The 11,835-nt window shown below is 30.8% G+C and overlaps 1 protein-coding gene across 2 annotated transcripts; it reads right to left on the reverse strand.

The window, feature by feature from the left end:
* Positions 1 to 6,569: 6,569 nt before the first annotated feature.
* LOC105137368 (probable mediator of RNA polymerase II transcription subunit 26b) lies at positions 6,570 to 10,982 on the reverse strand. 2 transcript variants are annotated; one of them, XR_844560.1, is made up of 10 exons: positions 9,797 to 10,982; positions 9,523 to 9,591; positions 9,310 to 9,392; positions 8,584 to 8,636; positions 8,350 to 8,474; positions 8,220 to 8,247; positions 7,794 to 8,104; positions 7,619 to 7,709; positions 6,997 to 7,334; positions 6,570 to 6,962 (listed from the first exon to the last, which is right to left on the reverse strand). XR_844560.1 is itself a non-coding variant. In XM_011043097.1 (9 exons), exons 1-9 carry the CDS (start codon positions 10,334 to 10,336, stop codon positions 7,210 to 7,212), a joined length of 1,425 nt encoding a protein of 474 aa, XP_011041399.1. In that variant the 5' UTR covers positions 10,337 to 10,982; the 3' UTR covers positions 6,570 to 7,209. The 2 variants fall into 2 exon arrangements, 1 of the variants encoding a protein (XP_011041399.1); XM_011043097.1 differs by having other exon boundaries at positions 6,570 to 7,334.
* Positions 10,983 to 11,835: the final 853 nt, after the last annotated feature.

Here is an 11,835-nt window from a genome sequence, read left to right on the forward strand (position 1 = left end):
CTTTCCACCTCACCTCGCCTTAATGGATATCCAATTTAATCTTATCTTTATCTTATTTATTATTTATGATATCCAATTCAACAATATCTTTATCTTATTTATTATTTATCAAGTAAGATAATTATTAAAAAAAGTTCACTCATTCAAAGCAGCTTGGATCAATATTATCCATTATATTCAGATAAACTTGTCATTTCTGACCTCACATCATCTTATTTAAATCTTTTATTTTTTTATTTTAAAAAATTTTAATCAAATTCAATATAATATAAGAAAGTATGTCAAAATAGTTATACGTGGAAATTAAATAGATTCAGCTAGCTTTTTATATAGTTGGATGTGGCAAATTTCAAAAGAGATGATAGACTGAAAATATGGAAATCTGATTTTTTTTTTTAATCTCTCCTTTATGGGCACAATTAAGATCGATCGTCTCTTCATATTTGCTTTTTAAATCATTCTTCCTCTTGACCTTTTCTATCACCAGTCTATATATTTTATTTAAGAAAATATTATTGTTCAATTAGTAAAAAGACACTATCCTTTTCCTTTCTCCCAATTTCTTTCCTTAGTAAACCCATAAAAATGTAGTTGAAGTAGCCACAAGAATTTTAACTTGACTATATATCCAATCCAACAACAAAAATTAAGCCTTGCTCCATTTTTATTTCTTGGAGGGCAAGAACCAACAGTCACCAAGACTGGATCATCCCTTAGACAAGCAAAAAATCTGACTCTAAAAAACCCTAATAAAGTTGAAAAGGGGACAGGAGCCCCAGGAGAAAGGGAGCAAAATCAGTTTCCTGTGTTTTTATGGGAAATGTTGTGTTGTGCATGCCAACAGCTAGTTTCATGATGTCAAAGACTTTTTGCTGGACTATTGCCCTTCCAAAAACCTGACTTTCCTCTGTTGTACAAGTTCTTGGGATCGAAATCAGGAAAACTGTAATTTGGGTTTCCAACTATTTTGAAATTTGCATCTAATTACTGTTTAGGGGTACTTGATTCTTCAAACATTTTCTCCAATCACATTCCAAATTGTAAGTATTGAAACTCTAAAACCATAAAACCATAGCTGCGAGATTTGCGTAAGAAAGTCTGAATTACTAGGTTACTAGTTTAACTCGAGTCAATCACTCTTATTAAAATAACATTGTTTTTTTTTTTTTTTAGTATTAACATAACTAAGTTTTAATTTTGTTAAATGGATCAATCAAATTACTAAAAACATTACCAGGTCAAACAAATTTTATCAAGTTAATATATTATGAGGTTCAGCATCAGATTCTAAAATTTCCAGATCAGCTACATCAAATCGAGTTTAACAACTATGTTAAAAATGCATTGTTAAGAATTCGTAACTTCTATGGTCAAACATTGAATATGAATGACATTCAACTCCATTACAACATATAAACACAGGAAATTAAGAACAAAAGTTCACCCAGAATTTTAAAACACCAAGTGTAAACATCAATGTTGTCTAAATTTGTGTTGTCGCAACGTCGTAAAACGCGTGTAATGACACTGACTATTCATATATTTGTAAAATAAACTTATAATTTTTCTAGCCTGTAAATATTTTTCTCCAATCTAAGAATTTTCTTGTTTTGGGTTTAATTAATTGTACAATGGCACCGCAGTGACCCAAAATTAACCTTTATTGACCCCATTTATAACCCCAATATGAATTAGAAGTGCAAATCTTACGTGGTCCAGCTGTTGGCGATCCAACAAGATTTGTAAGATATTATTCTTTAGAGTCATTTTCGGTGCCTATAAATAAATAGACTTAAAATAATTATAAATCAGATTCAAAACTTTATAGTTATACGTGTGATTCATAAAAAAATGAAGTGCATTTGGACCTTTCCTCATGGATTCTTGCCCTTTTATTTCTGTATATATAATTTTCTAATAACAATGCCACTGAGTCATGCTATGCAACCATGCATACCCGCTGGCCTTCCTAGCATCTTCCTTCCCCCTTTCAGCCTGCCAAGAGAGCCTCCTTTGTCCTTACCAGAAAGGTGAAATGATCCATCAATAATACCTGAGATCCTCTCTTCCGTGCTACAATTGGACTTGGTTTTAGTTAGATTCTAAACTATAGGGAAAAGAATGGAAAGAAAGGCTGCTTATTAATTCTTTGTATATCATATCGTTAGAGTCGATGGTTTTTTCACGAGGAAAGTAGCCTAGAGCTAACCATAAAGGGTAGGTGAAAAATGCGAACCATGTGTGCAGAGCTTTCTTGAACAAATTTTTTTTTTTATATATATATATAATTTCATAAAACATAATTGAGAAATATACTTTATATTCTAAGATTATTTTTTTATTAAGTAAGAACTTTGGTTGTTATCAAAGTGACTCTTAATTTAGACTGGTTCTGGGTTACGCGTGTGAGTGAATTGATTACGACTCACAGAAGCTAAATTCATGGGCAACATTTAACAAGACAGAGAAAAATCCAAGGAAAGAGGAACAACAAGTGTTTTAAGAGTTCTGGTCTTAAAGTTACATGTCTAAAAAGTCAAAAAGCAGAAGGGTCACAATCAAATTTTCAAAGAACATTGATTATGTTTCTTATGCTAAGGAAACTAATAATAATAAAAATAATAATTGAATTTGCATGGTTATCAAAGAAAATTATATAAAAGAAATTCAATTATTGAATTAAATATCTATATATAAGGAAACTTCTAGTCGATTTATAGATTATGATCTACGATCATAGAATAATTAATTAATTTGACAGGAAAATCTAATAGTATATGGAAATAACCAAATCATTGCATAGAGAAGTCCTCTAATTACAACCTAAACAATCATATATGCATGCTTGGTGTCATCTATTCCCTTAACTTTTTCCCAATTTCAAGACCTTCTTTTCCTTCGCAAATAAAAGAAGTTCTTTTACACAAAATTAAGATGCAAAATAGTTTGTTTGTTTGTATGTTCAAGATAGAGTTTGTTTGTTTTTTTAGTTTAAAAATGTTTTTGAAGATTTTTTATTTTGTCTTTGCTTCAAAATAATTTTTTTATAATTTTAAGTTGTTTTAATTTGTTGTTATAAAAATAAATTTTAAAAAATAAAATAAAATATTATTTTAATTCATTTAGTCTTCTGTCATCTGAACATACCCCAAAATTTCCAATATGCCTTCGAAAGGTTCTATCATGCCCCCCAACTTGAAGAAGAGACCCACCACTCCCAACCACCAAGCTCCTCTTCAAGCTTCTTAGAAGGGATGGACGGTGAGGCATCGGAGCATAATCTTGAGGACCACCTCAAAGTGTGATATGGAAAAGGATGTGAGTTCGTTTCTTAGGCTATTGAGTTAACTAAGTTTATCAATTTTTTTTATCAAAATGATTTTGTTTTTTTTTAAGGAATTTTTTAATGCTGACCAGACTAATTTTAATTAAATTAATTGAATACTAGATTAATTAGATTTTAGATTAAGAAATTCCTTTAATTTATGGTATTAATTTGAAAGTAAAGTGTCTATGAACCATGCATAAATTACATTTAATTATTTTTCTTTTAATATATAATTAATGTATTTCCTATCTCTATCGAACTTTCACATTGACTAGTGTATTTAGTATTTATGAAAATATATTTTTTTTTCATTGCCACGTATCCTTTTAGATTCGAGTTGGAAATCATAGCATGAAAAGTAATAGCCTAGTATTTAATACTTTAACTACCACCATAAATTAAAATTGAGTATCATTGATAATGATATTTAAAAATAATATTACTCAAATGATTTGAAACATTAATTATACCTCGAAGGATTATCATTATTTATGCTCTTTTTTTTTTCAGGTGTTATTTCAGCTATAATATTGAAAAATGTAGGCGTGGCGAGCTCCAATTGGAAATTCATTGAAAACATTTTAATTTCTACTCGTGTAGAATAAATTAAATATTTAAATTCTGCAAATTGCATTTCGAATGAATACTTATTCTGATCTCATCTTAATGAGTGATACAGAATGAAATCCACCCCTTTAAGAATCTTTTTTTTTTGTACACTAGATGCCATTATCTAAATGCAAATATTGAAACGACACCTTTTTATTAATAAATCATAAATTAACCATGCTTGTTCTTAAAAAAAAAAAGAATGAATTTTAATTGATTATTTTCTAATTACTATTAGGTGTAAATATTATTTTTTCAAAATTATTTTTTCAAAAACATTTATAAAAAAGTTATGTGATAAAAAATAACTTATTATGAATTTACCCTTTCCACGAAGAGACACATATTTATTCATCAAATAAATTCATCGCATAAAACAATAATGAATTCAAAATTTGATTTATCAATACAGTCTTAAATAATATGTTTTAAACTTTAAATCTTGGCTCAAACTACAGCCAGCAAGTAATATTGCTTAATTGAAAGAGTTTTGATTTTTCATCCATGCATTTCAAGCTTTAAATTAATAAGCGATTTAGGAGTTTTTCAGGAATGATTGCTGCAAATATTTTATAATATTTCTAACAAATCATGCTTATTCAAAAATCATTAAAAAGTATGTTTGTCTACGCTGCCGCTCGTAGTTTTAAATTGCAATTGATGATAAAAAAAAAAGATAAAAAATAATGTTGTCTGAGGTAAATCGCATTTTGAAATGGGATTGATTAGGTGGTTTGTTTGGTATTGTAGTAATTTTTATAGTTATAATTTAAAAAATTTATTTTATAAAAAAATATTTTTAGTTAAGATTGATTTGATATTTATGTATGTTTGGTTAAAATTATAGTTGAAATTAAGATTGAATAAAAAATAGTTTAATATGTTTGGTTAAGAATGTTTTCGAAATTGAAGTTATAAAATAATTTTAAAAAATATATATTAATATTGATGGTTTTTAATTTAAATATTATAGATTTAATTATTGTTATTATATTATAAAATAAATAGTACTTTATATAAAATATTTTTTATTATTTTATTAAACTATCTATAATTCCATCACGTATAAAATACATCCGACAATTTTCTTGATTTCTTAAACATACAACAACATTAGGTAAAATATAATCATGAATAAAATTAGGATTGCGATCAAATTCTGTAAATGTTACGTCATTAAGTAATTTCTGTCTAATTTATGTAGTGTCATTGAATAATATTAAACATTAATTTTTTGAATAAAATATAATTAAAAAATAAAATATATATATTTTTTATTTTTATTGAGTTGGACTCAATTCAATACATTTTATATATTTGACTAAACTCGATCTTACTGGAACAGTAGAGCCATGTTCTACTGTTCACTGCTATATTATTCAGTAAATAGTAAAGACATGCTCCGCTATTTACTGAATAACATAGCATAGTTGAAATTCTTATCCGCACAAGAAATGAGCAAGAAGTTGCTTTTCTTCTTCCTGTTTTTTATATACAATTTATTATGATGAGATGCATGAATAAAAAGTAGCTTTTTTTTTTTTAAATAAACATGTTATATTTATGTTTTAAGTAAATTACAGATGCAACCTAAACAAATAACATGCATTGACAAATGAGGCCTTGGAAAAGACAATCATTACAAAGGAAGCTTTAAGGGTGCAAGATTTAATTTTTGAGATTATTTGAAAAATGAGTTGTTAATAAAAATTAATTAAATTATGTATAATGATCGGTGAAAGAAATAAAAAATTATTCGACTTGTATCTTGAAAAACGTAATTACTTGGGAAGATTAATTCCGCTCATCCTCCAATTTAAAAGAAAAATATAATTCCATAAAATAGCAAGAAGAAAAATTATACTTTAAAGATTAAATGGTGACATATTTTCAAATTCTTGGTGAAGAAAAGGCAAACATATATAAAAGAAAACAAGGGCAGGGAATTCATGATGAGAGAATGGGGATATTCTTAAGCAGAAAAATGCTGTCTGCTGCGGGACGATGTGAGTTCAAATTGGGGCCATGGCTGGCTCAATTTGATATCCTTTAAACATCAACGACCATCCTTTCTTTCTTTTCCTCAACAATGACCTTCGGCTTTCGCAAATTGCAGAAGTGAATCGGTGAACCTCCAAAATATCAGCCTTTCAATAAAAAGTGTGAAAAAAGCATAGTTGTAATATCCTGTCCAAGCTCAGGTTAGTGGACAAGGTGAAACGATGTCTTTTCATATATTTATTTTCAAAAATGAAACCCTTTTTAAACTAACCAGAGATTATCGGGTTAGTTGGTTAAGTCAGGCTAGATTTTATATTCGATAATCTGACTTCATAGAATAAAAAAAACTATAGAATAAGGAAATGTTTCACTTGTCACATGGTCACAGTGATTTTGGACAGGAATCATTCAGACATGTAACATGTAGCGATTTTTAATGATATCTTGTAATGCAATAGAGTCATATTCGATTACTTTATTAGTAATTGTTGATTCGTTTGGTACAGTTAACCGAGCAAACGTGTCTTTGCAACTAGTGATTGATTTCTAGTCAAAAGAACTTTCAGAATATATATCCAGCCAACAAACCAACATTCAAACTTGAGCATTTGACCCTCTCTTTTTCTCTCCTTTCATTTTTCATGGCTTTCTTCTGTTGAACTAATCACAAATGGGAATTTCAAATCATGAAAATCAAGCAAGTTTCATTATCAATTGCTTGAGCCAGGTAACATTAGAGCAATTCCCTACAAGAACATGGTAATTTGACCTTATATATTGACCTCAAGTAGTTTACAGTGTCTTTTGTGTCATGCACTTATTCTGTGCAAACTCAGGTAATACAGTTTCAATAACTTGAAGGCCTCGTTGTGACTGAGAATATAAGTGGGGAAAAATGGTTGAGAAGCAGTCAATAAAGGGGGCAAGTACAATGTTGAGAAGCGGCCAACGAAGCCCGCAGGTGCAAATCAAAGTTCTCTACTGATATGCATCCTGGTACCATGTCAAGATTCAACAATCCAGACTGCATTACAATACAATCCCCTGCATCTCTACAACTGAATGTGTTAAGAATGGGATTAGAGTTTCAAATGTTGTCTCCTTGCAATCAAGAATGGCCAATCTTCAGTATGATTGACACGTGGATCTCTTATAGTTTATAGATCAAGCAAAAGCGTGTCTGAGTTATTAGAGTGCTTCCGCTGACTTCCCAAATGGAAGATACTTGGAAAGATGATGAATATGTATGTACTCTGCAAAACTAAAAATGTTCACCGCCTTCCATGCGCCCAGTGCCGGTTGTGGTTCCCTGGTCGCATGGGTTGGTTTTTCTGAACATGTCCCTGCTTAGGGAGATCATGCAGCTCCATTACCTGTATTGTTCTTTGCCTCTTGGCTGTGGAGAGAAAAAAATGAAGAAAGAAATTACAATTGTTAGAAATAATCAGCAACTTCAAATTTGCACAGAAATGGTACAAGGGCAGACTTCGAGCCGCTTCATAATTTCAAAAAACACTTGGAACCAGTTTCATATATCACCAGATTTCATATCTTAACCTCAGTTTGGATTACATTATATTCAATCTGGATTACCTTATGTTCAAGCTAAGCAAATCACTATTACTGGTGATGTGCTGATTCGAAATTAGAAATACATTTTTTTGATGCAATGACACTAACCTTTCTCGGCTTCTTGGTACCGCTCCTGGAGTTTCCTTTTTGTGGCTTCAAGTTTCATCTGGTCAGCAACTTCATCTGAACCCTTAAGTTTCTAGATGAATAATAGAGGGTGTCAGATAAAAACTGCAGCTGTAGATTTAAAACTGATACAATTTCCTTTTTCTTTTTAACTTACATCTTGCTGACCAGATGGGGGCTTTCTCTGGCTGGTAACCTTATCTGTTTTTCGAATTAACACAGTTTCCTGATTCATCTTCTGCTCAACATTTTGCTTTAGAGGTCTCCCAGGCCCAGAATTGGCATTTGAAGGCTTACTCGCCTTGACAACAGCTTCTTGCTTCCTCATCTGTTGACTCTCGATGTCCTTAGAAGGCGTATTTGCTCCCTTAGGAGTCTGCTGTTTCTGTTTTGAAATATTTTGATTCTCTGCTGAAGGTCTCCTTCTACTTACACGGTTCTTGAGGAATTCCCCATTGTTTCGAGGATCTGAAACAACATTCCGCATTTATAATCATGAATCTAAGAAGTGGGGAATTCAATTAAAGAACTGAATACCAAAATCTATCAAAAAGAATAATAAAAGATGGCAAATTCAACTCACTTCCATCATCATCCATTCCATCAAAGAACTTCATGTAATGCAGCACACAGACACATGCACAAAAAGTTAGTCTCCAAGTAGATTACCCTGAATACAAACTAAAAATAAATCATAAGAAAAGGAAACATACTTGTGAGAGCTCCATTGAAGTAGGTTGAGTGGCAAAGAAAGCTCCTTCATCCAAAGGAGGAGAAGGAAGCCCTTCTTCTTCATCAACAACAGAAGGATTTACAGAATCAGGAGTACCTTCATTACCTAAAAGTCCAAGCATAAAATCAGATGCCAGAGAGAGTTTTCGAACCAAGTTGGAAAGAATGCTAAAAGCATTCTGCCAGTGACAAAATACTTGCGAACAAGTTTCTACCTTGTATAACATTTGCAGCACTATACCACTCGTCTACCAAAACTTTCCAGTCTCTGCAACAGATGAAAGAGAATTTTAATGTTAAATAACCGAAAATAAACCAATAAATTCACTGGAGCATTCTAGAATTACAAACTAAACAATGTGGATAATTGAAGTCCAATGTCATCATTAACTGCACTTGTACACCCATATGTCTCCAGCAATAAGTAAACTAATTTTCTAATATATATATGCTCACACCAAAGTTGCAATAGGTTGAGAAGGAAGCCACTGCCTGTTCTTATTGTGCACATGGCTTATTCATACATATATGAAAGAAGAAGAGACAAAAGGGCAGGCAAACTCATCCAGAAAATAAACAGAGGGCTTAGGCAGAACTAGTATCTGAAAAAAAAGAAAAGAAAAGAAAAAAAGTCCCAATAAATGCCATGCTTGAATGGATGCCAAACCTCTACCAACAAATGTGAAAAAAACACATATTTATAGTCATGGAAACTATAGATATTCAATATCCAGAGAGTGGCAATAACCCAGAAGTTCATTCTTGGTTTGGCAAAACAGGAGAACAACTAGCAGAAAGGATAAAGCACCTCATAAACCAAGTTGAACATGATGCAGTCCTATGGTACGGTCGAATTGCTAATTATTTAGCACACAACAACAAACTACCACTTCATCAAGGCATAAAGAAACTGTTGTACAGCACAGGAAACAAGCACATACTCTATTAAAGTCCGTGCAAGATGTCGAATCTGCTTTGATCCATGCTTCCGGAGCCCATTGACGGCCTTTCCAATTTCAGTTGCCTGGTGAAAGACAAGCTCCATTAGTACAAAAACTCAAGTAAAGGAAATTAAAAATTAGACTGAGACAAAAATTTGTAATGCTAAAAAATATTAATCCAACTCAAACACTAGAGGAAAGAGGGAATCCAACCTTTAGAGTATCCACAGTCAAAGCCATCAATCTAAGCTTCCTCAATGATTCAAGCAACACAGAATCAGACTGTCATAAGAACAATCATAGCACAGACAAACAGAAATCAGAAAACTCAGAAAACAAGTTTCAATATTCTCCAACCAAACAACAACAATTCTCAAAAATCTTCACACACCCCATTTCAAAGGATCCATAAAACCACATAATTCAACAATCCAATCATCCAAATAAGCTAAAACAACTAAAATGCTGTTAAGATAAAATAAAATACCTCATCTTGGCTGTTATAAAGAATGCCTTTGATCCTCAAAACCTCATCAACAGTCTGAGACACCTCCTCAATCTCATCAGTTAACGCTTCAGCTTCTCCAAAACTAAAATTACTAACCAACTGATCATTCACATTCACTTCTCCATTATCAATATCATTATCCCTATTACTACTATTCACCTTGCTCTCTTTACTCCCATCTCCCTCGTACTCAAACCCGCCATCATCAATATCTATATCAACTTCTTCTTCATCATCATCACTACCAGAATTATCACCATCCCTTCTTTTGCTACAGCAACCTCTATCATGCCTCTCATCTTCATCATGACCCGGAACAGCCAGCTCTACCTGGTTACAACCCGAACACTTTATCAATCTACAAGAAAACAAACGTTCTGCAATCCGATCTCTACGCAATTTAAACTCTTGTGGACAATCAGATGCTGCAACCAAGATTGCATGATCAATGATACCAAAAATATCAGAACTTGCTGTCCTAAAATAATCCCTCCAATAATCAAGTGACACAGGTTTCATTGTAACCTGATGACCCGGCTCAAGAACCCGAATATATCACTCTTTATTCAAATTTGGCAATTCCCAGAAACAGAATTAACATTCACGAGACTTCCATAACCAAAAAGAGACTTATTTATCATTATTTTTTAGAGAAACCCAGAAATAAAAAACCAAACTTTTTCCAAATCTGATCACATACAAGACAAAAACCAAAGATTGAAAATTGATTATTTCTATATGTTACGAAAATAAGTTTATTGTTCTTCTTTCTGGTTTCTGTTTTATCTTGGTCACATTAAAGATAGGGTATTGAGGACAAGTTGAAGATGATGATCGAAAGAGAATAAAGGCATCTGACAAAAACTAACGCGGGGTTTTGTTTGATATTGGATTGTTGCAGGGAGAGAAGAAAAGTTTCCTTGGGAAAAAAATATTTGTCCTAGAAAAAATATAGGTAAGACCGAACAAAAAAAAGGCAGAAATCTAGTAAGAGGGGCCAAAAAAAAAAAAGCGAGAAAATAATTTGGAGTTTTTGTTTCTCTCCCTTTCCTTTTCTCTCCCTCTTTGTTTCTGTTTGGTTTCCTTCCACACAAAATCAGGTGCTGTGCAGTAAAAAGGCAGAGAGAGAGAGAGAGAGAGAGAGTTTGTGCTCTGTACAAAACAAACACACTTTCATTGAAACTGTTGTTTAATGTTCTATTTATTTTTATGCTTGCTAAGGATTTTTCATTTTCTTCTTTCTTTTTTTTGGCTAATTTTATTTACACGAAAATAAGATTAGATAGATAATATAAAATGATTATTAAGAAAAAATAGAGAATGATTTTGATTGTATATAGTATGCTTTATGGTTTAATTACATTTATTTTCTTTATTAAATTTACTTATATCTTCATTGTATGTATGGATCAAGAGTAGATAGTTGTTTTTTTTTTACAATTTAAAAACAAAAAATTTAGGATATTTTAAGTAACAATAAATTTTCTTTTGTTTTATATAAAATATTTTTTAATTTTTAACTTGAAAGATAATTCCACCTAAAACATTTTTCAATAATATAGTGATGGAATAAAAGATAATAATAAAGTGATAGTAATAATTATGATGATAAGATAAAGGTATAATTGAAATAGTTGAATATATTACAAGTGAATTACTTGTAAAATATTTTATAAAAAATTATAAACTGAAAATATTTCATAATAAATCAATTGAGTTTGAAAATTGATTACAAAATATTTTTTATATAAAAAAAACATAAAAAAATAAAAAATATTTTTTTATAAAATATTTTAGGTGAAGTAAACACACCTCAAGAATTATCATTTCCTTCAGTTGGTTTGCACTGTCATAAAAAAATTATCTTCTTGGCATGGTTTAAATATGCTATTTTTACTACAATTAAAATAAATTATTTTTTAATAATTTAATTTCAATAACCAATAAAATTAAACTATTAAGATATATAATCCATTGGAATAGATAAATTATAAATTGATTAAGAACTGATCCATAAT

This window comes from Populus euphratica, unplaced genomic scaffold (genome assembly GCF_000495115.2).
Source record: "Populus euphratica unplaced genomic scaffold, PopEup_1.0 scaffold66.1, whole genome shotgun sequence".
In the NCBI taxonomy this organism is placed as follows: domain Eukaryota; kingdom Viridiplantae; phylum Streptophyta; class Magnoliopsida; order Malpighiales; family Salicaceae; genus Populus; species Populus euphratica.